At 45.1% G+C, this 22091-nt stretch overlaps 1 protein-coding gene across 4 annotated transcripts in view; it reads left to right on the top strand.

Moving 5' to 3' along the window:
- pou2f2b (POU class 2 homeobox 2b) overlaps positions 1-9423 on the top strand; it is a 75199-nt gene extending 65776 nt beyond the window's left edge. For 3 of the 4 annotated variants that reach the window (XM_072680528.1, XM_072680530.1, XM_072680529.1), the window contains 4 exons: positions 1-41; positions 354-416; positions 1124-1197; positions 1685-9423. The exon at positions 1-41 is cut by the window's left edge and continues 98 nt beyond it. In XM_072680528.1, coding sequence (XP_072536629.1) covers positions 1-41; positions 354-416; positions 1124-1197; positions 1685-1983 — 477 coding nt within the window. In that variant the 3' untranslated portion in view covers positions 1984-9423. The remainder of the gene's footprint in view (positions 42-353; positions 417-1123; positions 1198-1684) is intronic. The other variant, XM_072680532.1, reaches the window with a different exon arrangement.
- The last annotated feature ends 12668 nt before the right edge of the window (positions 9424-22091 follow it).

Here is a 22091-nt window from a genome sequence, read left to right on the forward strand (position 1 = left end):
CCCATCCCTGCCAGCCACAGCACGATAAGTCTGAACACGAGGTGAGACACACTCGCGAAAAAACACTGTCTCGCCCCCTCACACACACACTGTATGGACAAAAATATTGGGACGCCTGCTCATATAATCAAGCTTATTAAAAATAGTTTATCCTGAGTTTGTTGGAGGAACTGCGTCTACTGTCCTACTAGATTTTGAAGGAGCATTGCTGTGAGGATTTACAGAGTAAAGATGAGCAGTAGTATGGGCTGATTGGGGATGTGGTCAGGGATTTACACATGTAATGAGGGAATGAGCTAATGTGTGTGTTTATATGTGTGTGTGTGTGTGTGTTTGACTTTTGTCGTCCACAGTTCGTGGCGTCACAAGAACGGTGACGTGTCAAACTACATCACTGATTTTGCAGCAAATCTGAGGTGACTACAATCTGGATTGACTGTGTGCTCAAACACACACACACACACACACACACACATAGATGCAGATGGGCAATGGTGCTGCAGTGGTTGGAGGGCTGGGTTCAGTGGTCAGGTTCTCTAAGCTGCCACTGTTGAGCCCTCGAGCTACACCCTCAGGGACCTTCATGGTTCTTCACTGGCATAACCAGGGCCGGCCCAAGCCTTTATGGGGCCCTAAGCAGATTTTCATTTGGGGGGCCCCCATATACCACCACCTCAGCACCAGATTCTACATTATTCCTTAGGGAGAGATATTGCGCCCGGGCCTTTATCCACCACCCAAGCGGCCAGTATCTGCATTGGCCCAGCTGGAATTGATGACTAACCTAGTGTTGGTGTGCTGACTATTGGCGTTGGGGCCCTAAGTGGCCGCGTAATTGGAGTATGCCTTGTTCCGGCAAGTTGAGATCGGTGACTGTCCAAGTCCAGCGTTGGTTAGCAACATTAGCCTAGCATCTTCTGTCGTAAACCAAAGGAGTAAACATCGGATATCGAACACGCCTCGGCTGATTGGCTGCACCCCAGTCGAGCTCCTGACTCTGCTCTGTTAAATGCTGTACTGAATTTCCCCTCCGTCTCTCCTTCCCTTCTTCTATTCCTCTGCTGCAATGTGTCTGTCCTTGTGTGTGTGTGTGTGTGTGTGTGTGGACGCTTGCGTGACTCAGGAATGCGGTGATTGGAGTTAACACAGGAATGAACCAAACTCTCCGTGGCAACAATCCAATCGCCACGATCCAAGGTGTGTGGGAGAGGGGGGTGGAGCTAAACACCGCGGGGAACGGAGTGATATTCAACATCACCTCATCCCACCCATGTTTTGCTGTGGCGTGCTGTGCTGTGTGTGTGTGTGTATGAGTGTGTATCGCTTATCACTGTTCTTTTGAATCTGAATTTCCTTGAAGTTCCTCAGTGTTGCGTCTTGGGCAGTGAACCCACTCTCAGCCTTGTGCCGGCACCACACCCACACTCCCCACCATAATCACTAGCGCTAGTTCATGGTGCCTGCTGTGCTGAGAACGCTCCACTCATGGTAGTGAAACCGTAAAGAACATCATGAAAACTGTTGAATTTGACGTTCTAAATTTTAAGCCTCATCCCCGCATTTTCCACATGATCTGCATGACTCGTACGTCGTTGATGCTGCTATTAGTACCCTGCCTAACCACAGGTGGACGGTCGTGGACGTTGAGGGTCTAACTCCTTGTTTTATCTGCTCTGTCCCTCAGCTCTGGCAGCCAGTGGTGGCCAACCTCCCATTTCCAGTCTTGAAAGCGGTGGCAAGGTGCTGATCGGTGCTTGCGGAGGTCAGCGGTCAGGACTCCCATCTTCCCTCTTCCTTAACCACCCCTCGCTGTTGCCCATGGCGACAGGCCTGGGACTGGGCAACCCAGCCGCCCCCAAGTCCGGCAAGGCTGTGTTTTTGGGCGGCATGAGCCCCTCCCCCTGCTCCAGCCCCGCCTCCTCCTGCTCTTCCAGCGAATTGGTACACAGCCCGCATTTGATGGGCGGGGCCAAGATCGAGTGACACTTCCAGGAAGCCAATCAACGGGAACGGGAAGGGGAACCGAAGACCCCTTCCTCCTCTGCAACCAAAGCATCTCTGTCTCTCTCTCTCTCTCTTTGCCTTCACTTTCTGTCTTTCTCTCTCTCTCTCTCTCTCGCACGCTCTCGCGCTCTCTCTCTTGCTCCCTCCCGCTCTCCGCCTGATGCCAAAAAATACACAACGTGGATGAGGGGAGGGATGAAGAGATGGACGCAAGGGCGCGAAGAAGGGAAGAGGAGGGACGTGCGAACAAACCAAAAATGGAAAAAGAAAATTCCAGGATGTTTAACAAGAAAAAAAAAAAAATGGACATAGCGAATCGCAGGGACCGGAGGAAGTTAACGGACGTTTTCCTGATCCTTGATGATCTTAAATGAGCCAAAAATGACAAAAGACCGCTCTTGATTGTGTTGTTGGGGAACGGCGAAGGTAAGAAAGCAGCAGGGCTTTCGCTTGGACGCGTCTGGAGTTCTTTAAACCAAAAATAGCGCAGAGGTGAACTTTTCCAAAGACTCACAAGGACATAAAGACAACCATGCCAAAATCCCAAATACCAAAAAGAAAAAAAACCAAAAACCAAAAATACGGAAGGAAAAGCTTTATCCAGCGGACCTGTAAATAGCTCAGCGTCCAGCGCCGGACCCACTCAAACGACCCAGCCATCATCTCCTGCTCATCATCACTCCGCCCGGCATCCTCTCACCTTGTCCGCCCATCTATCACTGTTTATTTTTTTTTCTAATTTGTAGAAAAAAAAGAGGGTGACTTCCATATCCCAGCTCGGAAGCGTGGACGTTTTCCTAAAGACTACCTGTCTACCTCTTTCCCCAGTTTATGTCCTGTATCTGCTTAGTTTCAGATCTTTTTTCTTGTTCTTGTTGTTGCTGGTGGTTCTTTTTCTGAGCAGGTATTACATTACATGTGGTCATTATCATCATCATCATCATCATAATCGTCATCATCATCATCGGTGTCGTCATCATTGTGTCGTTATTTCTTGTAGGAAGAAACTAGGTAACATTGCGCCACCTAAGGCTGCGCAATGGCCTAAGGCCTAGGCCTTCAGTGTGGCAGCCCTGTAGGACTTTCAGTAGTATGTCAGAGCCAGTGGCCTCCATATTTGACTGGGGTTATTATTATTATTATTTTTATTACTTTTATTATCAATTTGTTTATCAAGTTTTTTGGTTCTTGGTTTGTAATTGGTTCTGCCAATAAACCCACCCATTCGTAGCTCCTCCTAGCACTAGCAATGCTCTCAGACAGTAGGAGGGAAAGGTCTTCTCCGATACGTGCAACGCCAGCCGCTGCCTCTTTTAGAACTGCTGCCGGGCCGCCGACACGGTCTTAGGAAAGCGCCGGGTCCCACAGCTCCACCACACCTGTGCCAGCCAATATCTCGCCATCTACCCACTCAGAGAGAGCACGGCCGGTTGTGCTCTCTCCGACTCCGGCTGCTGATGGCAAAGCGGCACGGCTCGGGATTCAAACCTGCGACCCCTGAGCTATTTAGACCCCCGAGCCACTCTGAGCCGGGGGTTATTTTAACAAAATCAGCCAAAAAATGTTTGAAATACCAAAGATTTCACAAAATAGGCACTCTAGAATTGGCCTTGGGCCTCAATTTTGGGCCGCGGCAGCCCTGTAGGACTTCCAGTAGTATGTTAGAGCCACTGGGACCAGAACTGGGGTTCTCATCATTGTTGTTATTTGAATTATTAATATTATTATTATTATTTTTTCTTTTTGAAGAAGAAGAAGAAGAAGGAAAAAAAGCCCATATCTGTTGTGCAGCTGTCTCTTGGTGTCTCTCGCATTTGTCCTCATCTCCATCTTGTTCTTGTCCACTTCACTGTCCACTTCGTCTGCCTGTTCTTCACACGTTTTGCTCTCAGCTCCGTGTCAGAAACCAAAGCAACCCATCAAACCCATCCAGAGTCTCCGGGAAGCCATCTACTCAACACCACCCACAATCTGAGAGGATGCCACCAAGCCCCACCTCATACTCTGTACTCGTACTGGAGAGGACTTCACTGAGGGACGACCTAAGCATCAAGGGTAGGGCGCTGTCCTTGAAGCGGGGAAAAAAAAGACAAAACGTTCACAGTCAAGCGAAACCAAAAAAAAAAGAGAAGTAGTTACCAAGCCAAATTTTTTGGAGTGAGTCGAGGAAGACGAGGAACAGCGAAACGACGGGGACAAGGACAAATGTCGGGAAAGCATTCCTGTCCCTCCATCCCATCCGGCTCCACAGGCAGGTCAGAAGTGGTGGACGGATGGATGGATGGGTTGATCCACCCTCATCTTCCTCGCGCAACTCGAACTCTGGTCCCTGGTTTGGGACGGGATCTTTTACCGACCTCACCTCAGTGGGCGAGAAGATGCGGCTGGTTCGTTTGTCCTCGGGTGTCTCCTTCGGGTCCTGGAGGAATGTCCTTCATCTTCCTTTGACTCCTTTATTTGTTCCTTTCTGTCCGTCTTGCTTTTTTGTTTTCCGTGGGAGTTTTTTCTCTTCTGAGGACGCTGTTCCTTTGCGTTGGTGTGCTCTCGTTTGGGAAAAGTATCATCTTCGATGATTATGGAAACGTCCTCATGTTTAATTTATTATTATTATTATTATTATTATTATTATATATTTTTTGGTTCCGTTTTTTAAATGTATCTTCCTCGTTCCTAGTTGTGCTAGAGACTATATCAGGATGTTGGGAAAAATACTGTGAACATTCATCTAAACAGATAAACTAGGATAAGAAGGTAAACACACACACACACACACAAACACACACACACACAAACACAGCGTGACAAGCCAAAGCCAAACAGCGTTTCTAAAAGCTTTAAAAGTCGAAACCAAATAGCAGATATGCTCAAGATACACAACACTTGCACACCCAAAGATCCACCCCAACCCCCCATCCCCCCTCCACCGCTCGGTCCTACGACTGTAGGTGGTCCGACTCAGCGGAACCAGCTATCCGCAGTACCGTTTAGATGGAATGGATCAGTTAGTGCTTCTATAGATTTTGTAGTAAATCATCTATGTTATACTGCTTACTTATTGCTAATGTATAGATAAAAAGTGAAAAAATGCTAAAAAAAATAAATAAATAATAAAATAAAATAAATAAATAAAATAATAAATAATAAAAAATGAACTTGATTTTAGACCAAAAACGTTTCTTACCGTTTGGATTTTGCGTTTCCAACCCCAAACCCCAACCCACCCCATCCAAAACCCCCACCCACACTGTCAGTAGTAGTGGAAAATATCTTTTCTACGATATTTAATTTATTCGGTCCTGAACGTGCTTCTAACGTCAGGTTTACGTTCGAGGCATCGTCGGAACGCCAAGGCAACCTTTTCAAACCAAAACCGTACAAGAATGCAACTCACCGGTCCTGAGAGGACCAGTGACATCACAGGGGAATACTCTCGTCCCCTTGGACTCCTCTGCTGCTCCTATGTGGGCGGAGCCTCGCCTAGGGTGTAAACCAATCAGTGTGAAGAGCAGCACTGCGTCAGATGCTGTCATACGAAAGATTTCGCTACAGCGATGCAGCAAACTTCCCCACCTACCCCTAAAGTAGTCGAGTAGTCAGTCAGGAGTCACGTGTCGGATGTCTGAATTTCGCTTCTTTAGCTTTTGCGCTTTAGCTACGAGGCTAACGTACAGTAGCGGTCAAGTGTGTTGGCTAGTCATCGAAGCTCAAAGGGTGGCATCCAGTCGAAGCCACATGTTGAGAGTTTACGAGCTCGCACACTCTCCGCCGTTTCGCTCTGGCTGGCACGTGCAAGTGCTCCAGTACTGCAGGTGGCGCTGTGACATTTTATGGACTGTTGGAAGAGTATTGCCTCATTAGCGCAGACCAGTCACGTGCTTTCTCGCAGCTGTTCATCTGAGCCAGGCGAACGCCAACTTCCGCAAGACGGATACCAAGGCCTTTTTTTTGCGTTAGCTGTGAACATTGGCCGAACTTCGCGACCTAGCTAAACGCCAGCTCCCTCTTTCTTGGGGGACGGAAATGGATGCTAGATTCCTTTCAAGAAACAAACATCTTATAAAAATTGGCAATCATGATGGTAATTTCTCACGCCTAAAGACTAGGCCTGTCAAGATAGTTGCGTTATTGAATTATCGTACAAAATATACGGACGTCCTCAGTCATTTTTGCTGACCTCAGTATTGCCTACTGAGCAGAGTCCATTAGCGTGGATGAGATGGTATGTCGTTTATTATTCAAAGCAGTGATTTAATTTTATTTCAACTGTATTTATTTATTATACCAGCATCATAAAATGCTCTTATAATGACAATAACATTGTTTATTGCGATTATTTCTGGTACAATATATCGTCCAACAAATATGGCTATCATGACAGGCCTACTGAAGACCTAAAATTTACGGAAAGATCTACGAAAAGCCTGTTGTTAGCAACGTTAGCCTAGTAGCTCTAAAGAAGCTCTGTAGCTCGGACCTCAAACACGTCTTTGCTGACGCAGAAACTTGTTTCTTTGTTTCCTTAAGTTTCTCACTTTAGCATAGCTACGTTTGCTAACCGCTAAACGTGCTGCTGCAGCTGTTGATGTGATCGACGTCGTCGGACGTGGTGCTGCTCGGAACCCTGACCTGAAAGCTTTAAACAGCTACAAAACCAAAAACTAAAAACTGGAAGAGAGGAAAGATGGAGGGAACTGGTTAAAAAAGGCCGAGGGATGCAGAGGGATTCTCCAGGGCTGGGAAAGAAACGTAGCTTTAGCGAAAGAGCGACATAGCGACATCTTTCTCACTGTAGCGCTCTGCTGAACTTCTCTTCCTCCTTTCTGCTTTTGCTTCTCGTTGTCGGCGTGCCTGGTTGGGCGCGGAACAGAGATAGTTCCTCAAATGCCTCACCCTCTGGAGATGAACCAAGGCCGATAACACGCTTTCAGAAGAGCGACGGTGCGTTTGCGCCGAGGGCTGTTTTTTTGGGGGGCATGCTCAGAGTCAAAGGCTACGAGGGCTTCGTGCTGCATTCTTTTAGCCTAATGCGCTAATTACGCTAGCTCTGTAGCCTCGCTGAACCAAGTATACAAATATGACTGATAGAAGCCAGCAGAATTTGGAAAGGGGTTTCTGGAATGACCTGATGATGTCTGAAAGCACTCTTATAGCTAAAAACCACTGGTCAACCAAGGTACACTTTATGGACAAAAGTATTGGGACACCTGCTTGTTCATTGTTTCTTCTGAAATCAAGGGGTCTCCTGCTTATGTTGGAGTAACTGTCTCTACCGTCCAGAGAAGAAGAAGGCTTTCTGCTAGATTTTGGAGGAGGATTGCTGTCAGGATTTGATTGCATTCAGCGTCAAGAGCGTTAGAACGGTCAGGCTTTTTGTCAATGGTTTCCATGTTGGCCTAGGGTCAGTAATGGGCCCAGGAAGGGTTAAACATGGGCCCAATCTGGGTTGTACACTGCACATGGGGCCTAGATGGGACGCATGTGAGATTAAGATGTGTATCTGAGTGCATTCATTAGTAGTAGGGGGGTGTCCACAAACATTTGGACATGCAGTGTAGCTATGAGGCTGTCAACTACCTCTCCTATAAGCTAGAAGGACGTTATAGCAGGACGTTACTGGAGTGATCTGTCCTTGTGAAACTGGTTAAAAAGCACTTACACTGTTAGCATGGAAGCTAACGTTAGAGCTAAAATCATTTCTTAACCAAGCTAGCTATGTTAGCAAGCTAGCAAAACAGAGAACTACAGGTTCAGGGAGATGTCAGGAACCCTTTCCCGACTACATTTTAGCATCCAGGGACGGGTATGGTGACACTGTCGGTCTTCCACAGCAAATGCAGGCTCTATTTAGTCCTGGGTGGGCCGGGCGGAAGTGGACAGCGCTAGGTGGTGAAGGTGGGCGGGACATGGCGGCCCCAAGCTATTAAAAATCGCACCGAATTCTGAGCCAGGCTTGGAGGACAAGGACATAAGAGCCCAGTCATTTACACATCACTGGGCAGACGTCTTGCCTGACCTTCCAGCTGGTAGTCATGACTCAGAGTGACACTCCAGCAGCCGTCCCAGTCCCGAGGACATACTCATGGCAAATGGGGGATGACTCAAACGCAGCACCTGTCCTCCGCCTTGGAATCGGTGTCACCGTGAGGAATGTTGCATAAAACGTCTCCGTGCCTGTTTGACCTCCAACCGGCCCATCTGTTAGCCACTTCTGCAGTCGTCAGGCCCCCGGCACCTTCCAGCGACGCTCCCACAGTCCTGACAGACGCATTTTTAGTCTTGAGACCATCTCAGAAGGTTAAATTCAAGCTGCCGTTGGCATGGACTGACAGCCCATTGGTTGGGGGTCCCATCCGGCAGGGAGGCTGACCGGGAAGAGGCTGTAGCCAGGTGACGTTTCGGCCTAAATACAAAGAGTCAGAGTGGTTCTTCGAATATGCAAATGTCCAAACTTACATGGGACTTCCGTTCCATCGCTCAGCCGGCAGTGTGTTCATTTACGCTTACCTCAAACACAAAGATAGACGACCAAATCAGTCCAGCAGTCCGAAGTGGACCACCGCTAATGCTAGCTACACCCCATAAAGCTTGTTTATGTCTTGTTTGGGTATGTAAGCTCTGTTGCATTGTACAGGCCAGGCAGTGAAAATGTCGACCACTTTGAGGAAGACATTGTCCTCTGTCTGTGGTTCGCTCGTGACAGAGGAAGTTTCCCACACATGAAGTGCCCTCCAAACACCGGCACACACTGTCTGCACTACAGCGAGATCAGGGCATGCATTGTGACATAGGCTGTAGTAAACATGTCGGAGGCCACATGTCTAAAGTGACTTTAGGTGGCGCCAGCGCCTCCCTCTTCCCCTCTGCTCCCCTTTCCCTTTTTCTTCCTTCTGAAGGAGACCAGCACGGCATTGGAAACTCGAAGGGTCTGTCTGCGGACCCAAAGTTTAACTCACCCTAAAAACATTGTGTATTTCACAGTTTAGCTGTTGGAACAGTTGGAATAATGAACGGTGGCTAATGTTATCTCTAGTATCTACTGAATCATTCATACTGGTAAATTTATAAAACATGGAAGCTCCTGAATAATTAGATAATCAGTCATTTATATTAGCTACTAAATAATTCATTGAAGATACTGAACAATTCATAGTGGCTTCTAAATGATTCATATTAGCTAATGAAGAATCCACAGCATCTGTTGAATCAAATAATGAAGATACAAAAGAATTCATAGTGGCTTCTAAATGATTCATATTAGCTATAAATATTTCATATTAGATCCTGAAGAATTGTAGATACTGAAAATTGCATTGTAGCTTCTAAATGATTCATATTAGCTACTAAATGATTCATAAGTGGCTTCTAAATTGTTCATATTAGCTCATAATTAATAATTCACAGCATTTACTGAATAAAAAATTGTAGATACTGATTCATTTATTGTATTTTCTTAATTATTCATTTTAGCTACTAAATTATTCATATTAGCTCCTGAATAATTGAAGATGATGAACAGTTCATAGTGGCTTCTAAATGATTCTTATTAGCAACTACTAAATAAATTATTGTAGATACTGAATCTTTCATAGTATCTTCTAAATGATTCATATTACCTACTGAATAATTCACAGTAGATAATGAATCAGTTTTCTTAGCTACTAAATAATTCATTGTAGATACTGAACAGTTCATAGTAGCTTTCAAATGATTCGTATTAGCAGCTACTAAATAAATTATTGTAGATACTGAATCTTTCATAGTATCTTCTAAATGATTCACATTAGCTAATGAATAATTCATAGTAGAGACTGAATCAATCATATTATCTACTGAAAAAAATGATATTAGCTAATTAGCAATTCTTGTAATTACTGAATAATTAAGTAATACATGGTAGATACTGAAGAATTCAGTGGTTACAGAGTAATTCACTGTATCAGTATCTACTGAATCGTTCATATAATCTACTGAATAATCCATCGTCCGGATAATAAATCTTCTGATTCTTTGCTGAAGAAGTTCGAACTGTTTGTGGTGGTGAGAAGCGAAGTCCTACGCAGTGCATGGACGCTCTACAGCAGCATGTGTGAAATGTCTCGAGGTCTCTTGGAGGCGTGAAACCCGAGAGACATGATACCAAAGCAAACACACCACCAGGAGGTCCGACACATCACACGTGCAGAGTCTACTCGCATTGTTTTCCGACTCACCCCAGATACAGCCTGTCGGCCTGTGTTCATGTTTGGGGCCTGGAGTTCTTCTCGGCTTCTTTAGCTACCAGGCTAATGTGGCTAAACCTTGCTGGTTAGCACTGCTGACACCTAAGCTACATGATCACACAATGAGCTGTCAAATAATCGCTAATATCTTAATCGCTAATAAGTTCATTTGTCACATTCGCAGTCAAACACACCGCAACTAGCACTGAAAGGGCTAGCAATGCTAGCAGTGCACTTGCTTGTGTGATTTCGGAGTCCACGAAGGTCAACAGGAGTAGGCTAAACTGGCCTTAGCAGCTACATTAGCCTCGCACCTCCTACCAGGCTGGCTATATGTGAGGTGATGGGCTTCAGGCTGCTAGCACTGTTTTTAGCTAAGCTACGTACTTTTGTATGTAGGAATGGTGCCTCAGGATGTGCTCTGAACTCACCCCAGATCTTGCTTGCTTCTCATGAGCAATTTCTGCGATACTGCCTAGCTAATGCTGGCTAGGCTAATGCTAAAAACCAGCCTGCGGCATTAGCCTTACAATTAGTCAGATAGTTGAGGTAAAACTGAGGTAAATTTTGGGTCCGGCGCCATTTTGGAGGTATTCTGTGGTTCTGTGACTCTCTTTTGGTTATAGGTGGAGCGATTCGGTCGTGTTGTGCGCCTTCTAGACCAATACCTTAGCCAATGCTAACGTTCTATCCATGAATTGTTTAGGCTTAGCTAGTATGCTAGTAAACAGACAGCCAGGAAAGGAAGCAGAAGCAGGTTAATGGTGATGGCAGGTTTCTGGTTTAGCTTAGGGCTATATTTAGGACTAAATCATCATCATTACAGCCTATGTTTGTAATATATTTGTCGCATCTTACTTAAATAGAAGGGAATTTCAATGCAAGTGAAGGCTGCTATGCTAAGCACACATTTCTTCGATTGCGGTGAGCTTAGCTTTGCTGTTAGCGCTCTGCGAACTGTGTAAACAGGCCCTGTATCCATATTCAGTTTTGCGAGTATTTACAGTTTTACGTATTCATGCCGTAAAGGTCGGTAACTTCCAGCTACAGCGTTGGAGGGATAGCGTTCCAGCTTTTAGCGGTCAGCTTGTTTGGTAATAGCTGGCGTCTCCTGACTTTGCTAACGTGTCTCCAGCTTTTGGGGGTTTTAAGGCTACCGAAGATTCGAAAAGTCATGTACGTTCGCTGCTCTCACTCTAACAGTACCTCCAAAAACAGGCCTCCCACCCACCTACTTCCCTCTCTTCCCTCCCTCGTCCTCTCCATCTTTGTACTCGATTAAAAAAAACAGCTTTAATCCAAAGGCTTATGAAGAAAGGAGCAAATATCTTCTAAACTCATCTAGTGAAACCAAAGATCTCCACTAATGCACCCCACCCCCACCACCACCCACGCAGTTCTCCTGTGGTGTCCCCTTCTGTCTCCGTCCCCCTGTCGTCCCCCCGCTCACCCAGCAACCCCAGTTTCCCGAACTGTAGCCTCGGCTAGCCAAAGCAAATCATCGTTAAAAAAATAAGGATGATTTTGATAAAAGTTTATATTTTTAAATTGTTTGTTTTTGGGGAAAAAAAAACTTTAAAAGCTTTTTTCGTGAAAGGTGACGACAGTGATGATGATGATGATGATGATAATGATACTGATGATGACAACAATGATGATGATGATGATGGTGGTTTTATGTTCATGATTTGTCTGTGATTTTTTATGACGCTAATCTGTCCCATGGTCCCGTCCCCCTTCCCACCACCACCCACCCCCCCATTGTGCTGTCCTCTTCATGTGTGTATGTGTGTGTGTGTGTGTGTGTGTATGTGTGTATTTGCTTCCGTGTGCCTGTCCACGTACGAGCATCTCTAAAATGAGGTCTTCTGGTTGTGTACGTGAGCGTGAGAGCGTGTATAAGAGGTTTGTAGGTCCTACTGTTTTTTCCTTTGACGTGGACTGTCCTTTTCTCTCTCCCCCCCCCCCCCCTCGTCCTCCTCTCACATCTCCATGGCGACAGGTTAGCCTTTTCGTGTATTTATCTCTGAAACCAAAAAAAAAAAAATAGATGAAAATACTCTTGCTTGTTCATTGTACAGTGTTGTTCATTTTAAGTCATTTTTGTAACTGAAAGTGTTTCACTCATTAAAATAAGAACAGTAGAATACTAGCAAGACGATTACTGTCGTTTCTTCGTATTTTGCCGTTAAAAATGTCATGTGATCCATTTATTAGGCATTCCTGAGTATTTCCGTTCTTGTTTGGTGTATAAATGGTAAATGTGAGGCTTTATTTGAGGTAAAAACGCTCCGCTAAAGTTTTACAACCCTGTTTACCACCCTGTTATTTTACCTCAGAATGACCGAGGGGATGCTCGTGACTTCACAGGTGGTGTTGGCGCTCAGTGTGAATGCCGCTAACACAAAAACGTGAAAGAGCTGTTGTGCGACTGACCGTACGTACGGAGTTCAGAGCTGCCGAGAGCTCGAGAGAACCGAAGCGAAACGGATTTGCGGCAATTCGCCGAAACGACTGGTACCGAATTCATCCACCGAGCTCACTGAGAAAAAACAGGGAGGGAAAAAACAAGCGCACCGTAGTTTAGCGAGTTTAGCGACATGCTAAGTTCAAGTAAGAGGAAAAGCTAGCAAACCTGGATGAGCCAGACAATTAAACCAGCCTCCTAAGATCGGTCCCTCGACTCTGTGCTCTCGGATATGAGGCTTTATCCTCTAACAGGTGGATTTTTGCGCCTCAGTTAGCTGGACGTTACCGGCTACACATCGATGTCAATAGACTACTGGTTCTTTGGAAAGTTGGATGGCTCGTCAACGAGTCCAGCTGCCTTTAGCTTGAGCAGATAATCGCTGGTTTCAGTCCCGGTTTGGCCGTTTCTCCTTAAAAACAACAAAAGTGGGCGTGTTCCAGCAGAAATGTGGCGTCAGTGCGTAGCCTCGAATGTGTACTAATTACTAATACGACGTATTTTTGAGTATGTAGTATGTAGTGTAGATAACAGTGTCAACGCTGAGTGTACTCAAATATCCATGATGGATACTCAGCTGGACACGTCCCAGTACGAAACAGAAAGGGAGGAGCTACTCACGTCAGGAAAAATGAGGAAAAAATGGCGGCTAATGATGCAGGAATGGCAGCAGGAGAACTTGCAGTGACGTAGCTGTGTCGGCATAGCAACACTTCATCACTTCCTGTTAGTAGAAAGCAAGTTAGCGCGATAATATATGTGGTGCGCTATTACAATTAGCATATAGTCTATACCTCTTATTAGTGTGTAGTGCGCAATTAGGACGCAGCCATTGGTTTAATACCTTTTATGATGGGCTCAAGAAAACAAAATAGCTTCCTTGCGGCACTGTGATGGCTAACAGGAGCCACACAGCCTAGCATAGCCTAGCATAGCTTCGTGCTTAGCACTGTAGCAAGGATTTCGTCATTACTTGTTGTGATTGTTCCCGAGTCTTACCAAATAGCGCTGCTAGCTGAAAAGACAGTGAAGCCAGTCAGCTAGGGTTAGCTTTTAGCCTAGCATGGAAACCACTGACAGCTGAAGTGAGCAACACTGATGATGTGGTTCCAGGGGCTTCCTGACGTCAAGGGGTGGATTTATTAGGCAGCAAGGTACGAATCTGAGTCACTTTGACGAGAACCAAACTGTGGTGATGTTCTAGACGACTGGGTCAGAACATCTGCAGAACATCAGGCAGGTCAGTACCTACCAAAAGTGCTCCCGGGAAGGTCAGCCGGGGTCATGGGTGCCCACCTCACAATTTACGGGACCTAATGGACCTGCTGCTTAAGATACCACAGGGAACCTTGAGGGGAAGGGTATATATGCCTCAGTGATAGGCAGGTGGTTTTAATGTTATGGCTGATTTGAAAAGACTTGATGGCCCTTACTATTTGACCCCTCCGGAGGTTTTTCTTTAGGTGGAATTTGTACCTGCCTACCAAAAGTGCTCCAAGGATGGACGGCCTGGTTATGGTCCTAGAGGTCCCACCTCACGACTTACAGGACTTGAAGGATCTGCCACTAACGCCAGAGTGTTGTGGAGTCCATGCCTCAAGGGGTCAGAGCTGTCTTGGTGGAGCGATGAGAGCCAGTTATGACTGCATCTGACCACTAGATGGCAGCACCTGCTAAAGTCTGGGTTTCTGGTTCAGCAGATGACTTGGTCCAACACAGGTTCCAAAGTATGACCCACCGCGTTAGTCATTACTCCTCTCCCTCTGTCTCTCCTTCCCTCGTCTTTTCACTCCACTTCTGTCTCTGTCTGCCTCCCTGTTTCTCCACCTTCACTTTCTGCCCATCTGAGTCATTGGACATCTGGTCCTCAGCAGTCAGCGGATCTTTTCTTCGTGTTCTCTCTCTCTCTCTCTCTCTCTCTCTCTCTCCTGCTGCACACTAATCTTCCTGAATTCTGCTGTTTTTGTGTCTCTGTTCGTCTGCCGCTAACTCGCCACACGCTAATCAGCCGCAGATATGATTGGTAGCAGATGGGCAGGAGGACGAGGGCGCAGACGAACTGTACGTTCCTGGATTGATCCTGCGTTGAGTACCAAACACAGCCTAGATTATTCTGTAGTAACTTCTTCACTTCACAGGACTGGACATATTTTTTCCTCTAAGAAAGTACTCTATGACTCCTCTTCCTCTTCCTCCTCCTCCTCCTCATGCACAACCAGCCACCGCCTCTTTTCCAACTGCCGCCGATGCAACATCCCCGGGCAACCAACCAACGTGCCGGGTACCCAGCTCTGATGCATCGGCTAGCAGACTCCCGTGGCGGCCGGCATCACACTGAAATGATGTGAGGAGAGAGAGGGCGAGCCATCACCCTGGAGAGCGCAAGGCCTACTGTGCCCTCTCAGGCTCCGGCTGCTGATGGCAAGCAAGCAGCATAACCCGGGATTCGAACCAGCGATCCTCGGGTCACAGTGGCGGCGCCTGAGTCCGCTGCACCACTAGCCTTATGAGACCTGTGAAGGTCATGACCTGAAGATCGGAGAGAGAGAGAGCGAGGCCTACTGTGCCCTCTCAGGCTCCGGCTGCCGATGGCAAGGAGCATAATCCGGGATTCGAACCCACGATATTCAGGTCGTAGTGGTGGCGCCTTAGTTGATGCACCACTAGCCCTATAAGACCTATGATGGTCATGTTTATGCAGGTGCACCACCATTCCAAGGCCTACTGTGCCCTCTCAGGCTCTGGCTACCGATGGCAAGCAGCATAATCCGGGATTCGAACCCACGATATTCAGGTCGTAGTGGTGGCGCCTTAGTTGATGCACCACTAGCCCTATAAGACCTATGATGGTCATGTTTATGCAGGTGCACCACCATTCCAAGGCCTACTGTGCCCTCTCAGTCTCTGGCTACCGATGGCAAGCAGCATAATCCGGGATTCGAACCCACGATATTCAGGACGTAGTGGTGGCGCCTTAGTTGATGCACCACTAGCCCTATAAGACCTATGATGGTCATGTTTATGCAGGTGCACCACCATTCCAAGGCCTACTGTGCCCTCTCAGGCTCTGGCTACCGATGGCAAGCAGCATAATCCGGGATTCGAATTGATATTCAGGTCGTAGTGGCGACGCCTTAGTTGATGCACCATTTGCCCTATCAGACCTGTAAAGGTCATGTTTACTCCAAGGCCTACTGTGCTCTCTTAGGTTCCGGCTGCCGATGGCAAGCAGCACCTGGGATTCGAACCAGTAGAACAGTAGAACAGTGCACCACCACTCCAGAGTCTCGTAAAGCATCGCTTAAGAGTGATGAGGGGAGAGAGCGCCATCTACCCACCCGGAGCAGCAAGGCCTACTGTGCTCTCTCAGGCTCCGGCTGCTCGGAATTCGAACTCGTGACCCTCGGTCCATCTAATTAGACCACTGAGTGTTTGAACCTGGAATGCTATTTGAATGAGGCACAGTATCAGGCAGCCAATCAGAACAGATGTCATTTGCATGAACTGGTCTTGAAGGCACAGCCCCTCTGAAGGACTAAGTGACCGCGGTTCTGACACCTGACTGTGACTTCAGGCCTCGGCAGTGTAGGCCGGGTTTCTGCTGCAGTGACGCCGAACACGCCGGCCCTGCTTCTCGCCTGCTGCGGACGTTCCTCTGAATCATCTGACTGAACTCTGAAGCAGTTCTAACCGTCTCCTGACTCAGATCAGAAGTTAGGGTTAGTAAGTTTCGCTGGAGATGATACAGGTGGGCGGCGTCATGCTGTGATTGGTCACAGAATGCGTCAGTCAGTTCTGCGCCCACTCACAATCTGCCGCTGTCAGACGTTCCCCACCTTCCTTCATCTTCTCACACACAGGTCCTGCACTCAGTCCTTCACTTCAGTGTGTGTGTGTGTGTGTGTGTGTGTGTGTGTGTACATCTATTTAAGATAAACACTACAGGTAAAAAAATCAGGTCCAGAAAGTGAAAATCCGACTGCAATCTGGGCTGCTAATAAACACTGACATCAAACAATTGTAATCACACGTCATATTAATAATTAATATGATATTCTTCATTAATAAATATAAACTAGACATAATGAAATTTATGGCATGTTTTGTTCAATATTTAAATTGAAGGGGAGGAGCTTACTTTAACTAATTTTTCCTTTAATTTTAGAGTATTTTATTAGTATTTCATTTTAATAATATTTTATATAATGTTATTATAAATTCACACTGCATATACATTTTGCATATACACTATTGTTTTTTTGTTTTTTTTTATTCCTTTTTCATATTTTCCATATTTGATTTTATTATAAGATCAGTCTGGATTTATGTTATTAGAAAACACTTTAATTATGAAATAATTTACATTTTGTATCAGAAATTAATGTCATTATAAATTCAAACTGGATATACATTTATCTATATTTTTTGTTTTTAGAAATTCCTTTTAGATTTGATTTTATTACAACTTCAGTTTGTATTTTTTAGTTTATTTGAATACACTTATTACAATAATTATTAATTAATTGACATTTTATACCTGAAATTAATGTCATTATAAATTCATACTGGATAAGCATTTACGAAAACCTTCTAGACAGAATTTCTTTGTAACTTCATTCTGGATATTTAACTTGATTATGTATAAGAATTTCATATTAATTACATTACATTACAATTTTATAAAAAAAAATGATCCTGAACATAAAGTTTATTTGTACTTCATTCTGGATTTGATTTTTTTATTGCAGCGTTTTTCTAGATATCATTTTAATTCTATGAATTGATTGTATTGAATTGATTATATTAAAAAAAGCAGATAAGAAGATGGAAATTAATCTCACAAGACATTTTTATTACAGTTTTCTCTCAGAACTTTGTTCTGGATTTGAGTTTTAGTGGTTTTAGTAGAATTCTATTTCAGATGTAAATGTAACGTTATTGAAACTGGAAGCTGCTGAGCTGCTGAGTGTCTGATTAGGGTGAGTGTGCATCTGTACCTGGCTTTATTATGGCTGTTTTAAACAGTGCTGTTAGTGGAGTTGGTGGAACCTGGGCTGGGACTGTGAGCGGTTCTGATGGGCTATTAGAGCCGCTCGGTTGATGAGCATATGGAAGCGTAAACTCGATTTACTCCATCCACACAAACACACTGCCTCCAAAAACACTGGGGGCGTCTGAAGAGGACGTATCAATAGATGAGTCATTAGATTACTACTGTGCCCACAACGCAGTACACACACACACACACACACACACACACACACACAAACACCCTACACAGATATCACACCACCTCACACACAGCCAGAAAACACTCTCTCTCTCTCTCTCTCTCTCTATATATATATATATATATATATATATATATATATATATATATATATATAAACACACACAGACATCTCTCAGTTACTCACGGCCTCTTCAACACTAAAAAAGAAAATCTGTGATGAACACTGTTTCTGTCTCCACCAGCTTCTCTCACACACTCCTGGAGGTCACGGCTTCACTGACTGCAAATAAACTAAATAAAAGTAGATTTGGCTTCAGTCATCATTTGAAATCTAAGGGAGAAGGGATGCAAAATCACCCACTTCTTATAAACACATCTTTATTCACTTAATATATATTTAAATATAATAATATCTACTTATTACATGTATTACTCCTTCAGCTTAAATATCAATTTCAAAGCATTTCATCCTGGATCCAAATTTGATTAGACATTTTATTTTATTTCGAGTTTTTTTCCTTTTAGAACTTGCTGGATATCGATTTTTTAAAACCTGGATATTAGATTTATTCTAAATGTCACTAGAATTCCATGCCAGATATTAAAAATTTTAATCAGATCTAATTTTATTAGAACTTTATGCTGGATTAGAAATTACTTTTGGATATAATAATTTAATGCCAGATTTGACATTTTTTTCAAACTTCATTTTGGATCATAATTTATATTAGAACTCCATGGTGGATATTAATTCTTTAATAATAAATCAAAAAGAATCTGGAATTCTTAAAAAGAAAAACAATATCTGGATAAGTTTTATTAGAAATTATTATAAATAGGTTTTTATTATAAACAGAATTTTATAACAGATATATTTTTCCCCAACTTTCTGGATTCTTCTGGATCTTAATTTGTATAAGAACATCATGCTGGATATTAGTATTCTTTGAATTAATTATTAATTAATTAATTAATTCAATATTATGACATATATATATATATATATATATATATATATATATATATATATCATAAAATTTTATATATATATATATATATAGTTTTTTTCTGAATTTTTGTAAAACTTCATGGTGGATGTTGATTCTTTAAATAAATGTTGTGCATATATATTTTATTATAACTTTTATTACAATTTAATCAAAGAAAATAGCATTTTTTCTGAGTTTTAACTTTTTTAAAAGCAGAAATCCCCCAAAATTGAGCCTTTTTACATTTGTCCGACATCCGTTCTGGGATCCCCAGGTTGAGAACCACCGTGGCAGCCTTTCTAGCAGTGCAGCAGGGCGTGTGGGGTGGGTTATGTGATCTGCCGTTAAGCAGCTGCCTACTTCTTAGCGCCAGCGAGATCTATGAACGCCATGACCTGGGTTAAGAGTAGGCACGTTAAAGCCTGATCCCTGATTGGCTCCCTTCCCTGAGAGTAACACCCATTCCTCAGGAATGTCCAAGGCTGAATCCCAAGTGTCTCTGATTTGTTGGACGTGTAGCTCGCTGTTGGGGGTGTAAACGCTACACTTCCATTCAGAAGTTAGGAATTTGCTCCCACTTTCTTTTCCTCTAGAAAGTCCTCTGAGGTATTCTTGGGTGGCCTTGCATGTGTAGCTTGTTTGTTTAAGGTCTATCCACAAGTTCCTGAGGTCAGGGCCGCTCCAGGGGGTAGTCTGTGGTGGGTTTTGAGGTTGTAGAAGTCATCCTCTCTTCAAACAGATGGTGTTTCATGGTGTCCGTTCTTCCCTCCACCCTTGCAGGACTGCCAACGCCATTGGCTGCAGGACAACCCCAGAGCACAGTATATCCGCCCCCATGCTTCACAGTTGGCAAGGTGTTCTTCTCATGAAATACACAGCAGCTGCACCAAAACAATGCTGCACAGTCGAACAGCGCACCACCATCACAGCTACACCTTCCTTCAGCTTCTTACCAATCATATTCAGGCTTGGATTTGCCTGTCTTACCAGCATATGAGCATATGAGTCTTCTTGAATCTTGACCTCCACAGTTTCATCATAACAGCATTCTGTGCCTCTAATGCAGAGGCAAAGAGATTCAGCCCAAACCCCTTCTGCAACCGAGGCCAAGGAAGGAAGGGACGGAAACTCAGTCGGCGAGAGGGTGAGAGAGACTGAGACTGAGAGTGAGAGAGAGAGAGAGAGAGAGAGAGAGCGACTATAAGTGGAAATGGTGAGCGGTGCCAATAGGAAGAGTTTGTTCCTAAGCAAGATGCTGGACACACTGTCAACACATGCTGTGCTCAATATAGCAACTGTCACACAGCCAGACATACCTAGCGCTCTGGAGCTCTACATTATAGGCCTGTTACTCTGTCTGACATGGAGGTTTTAATGAAACCGACATCACACCGCTCTCTGTTCTGGTCTGAACAGGGGAGGAAAGAGCACCAAAGGAAAAGTGAATGAATTAAGAAAATGACCAAGTTAATAACTTTAAAGAAACGATCTCCAACGCTCAAGGCTTTACTGTTACCATGACTCGATGCTCGAGGCGCCAATGTGTCGAGCTTCCTGACGCTAGAATTATATAATAATAATGCCCTGGTCTGTATTGACTGGTTTTTATCCAGTTACACTCCAGTAAAACAAATGAAGCTCATCGTAAAAGGTGTGTAGCGTAGAGATACAGGATTTCACAGTAAGCTAGCCCTGGGGGAAAAGTCTCATTAAGATCTTCCCCAAATCTACTAAACATCTATAAGTTGTTCAGGTCTACATCAGCGTACCCCTGACCAATCACCATGCTAATATGGCTCCACCCGCTCTTTGAATCTGAGCAACATGGAGAGCTACAGCTAAAGCTAAAGCTAAAGCTCGAACCAGAACTGGGGGAGTGGCTGCCCTGCATACCTTGTTGTCCCTCATGTCCAGCGCCCGCCACATCACAGTAGAATTTTGCTGTTCAGAAGTCCCGTTGTGACAGCGTAGACAGAAAAATCCGCTAACCCCCGCCCTACCATTGCCAGGTACCCTACCATTGTCATGCCCTTTTGGACCACTGACTGATGTGCTCGCTTATTTATACGCACAGCAAACCCAGCTAACGTTGTTTTGGTGCCTACAGCGTTGTCTCAAATGGATGGGGCTCAGCGTGGCTCAGCGGTCCCAGGAGTTGCGAGTGCCAATCCCGAGCCATGCCGCTTTGTCATCAGTGGGAAATTGGCTGTGTGCTCTCCAAGTGACTAGATGGCGCTCTCTCCTCTCATCACTCTTGAAGCAATGTTGGCGGACACTGGCGTTGGGGACCTGGGGACCTGGCGCTTTCCTACAAGAGTGCTGCTGAGTGGCAGTTCACCAGTGTTCACCAGCTCTCTTCCCGATGCAGAGTGGGAGGGCCCTAAAGGCTGTCCTAACCTGGGGAGGTAAATCTAAAGCTAAAGCTAAAGCTCGAGCCACGGCTAGGGGCTTGAAGCGATGTTGGCCGGCACTGGCGTTGGGGACCTGGGGACCTGGCGCTTTCCTCAGAGAGTGTTGGCTGCCTGGGAGCATTGGTAGTGCTAGGGGGGATAAGTGGCCGTACTGAATTGAGGGGAAAAATGGGGGGTAATGGTAACGGAACACGCCTGGAACCCTGGAAATCACGTGGCATCTGTGACGTCCTGGGGGAACATGAAGACGTCCGTTTTTGTCTGTAAGTAAAATTGCAGTGGTGAATGTTCTCAACTACTACAATAATAATAAGAGTCGCTCCGACTTCATCATCTGTGCTTCCAACCATCTTCGTCTTCACAAACCGCCCATTGTACTCTAATTGGTCCCTTCATTACCCCTCCACCTCCATTCACTTCCTCCCTCGCACTCCTCCACCCCCCAGCCTCTCTTCTCCTAGTCGTCCTCCTCCTCCTCGTCCTCCTCCCTCTCTCGCCCTCCCTGTCTGTCCTTTTCAGAGCCCTACGTGGTAATCCTATTACTCATGTGTGAAAACCAGCTGAGAGAAAGAGAGCGAGCGAGCAAGCGAGCGAGCGAGAGAGAGAGAGAGAGAGATAGAGGTATTGTCAGTTTTGTCCAGTTCTGATTTTCTCTTCTGAATTTCATGTCACCAAAACACCTCGAACCACGGCCTCCACAAGACCTCTGAAGGTGTTCTGTGGGACTTGGATCATCTAAGGCCACAAGTGTTGAGCTGTGGAGCAGTG

This window comes from Salminus brasiliensis, chromosome 5 (genome assembly GCF_030463535.1).
Source record: "Salminus brasiliensis chromosome 5, fSalBra1.hap2, whole genome shotgun sequence".
Classification (NCBI taxonomy): domain Eukaryota; kingdom Metazoa; phylum Chordata; class Actinopteri; order Characiformes; family Bryconidae; genus Salminus; species Salminus brasiliensis.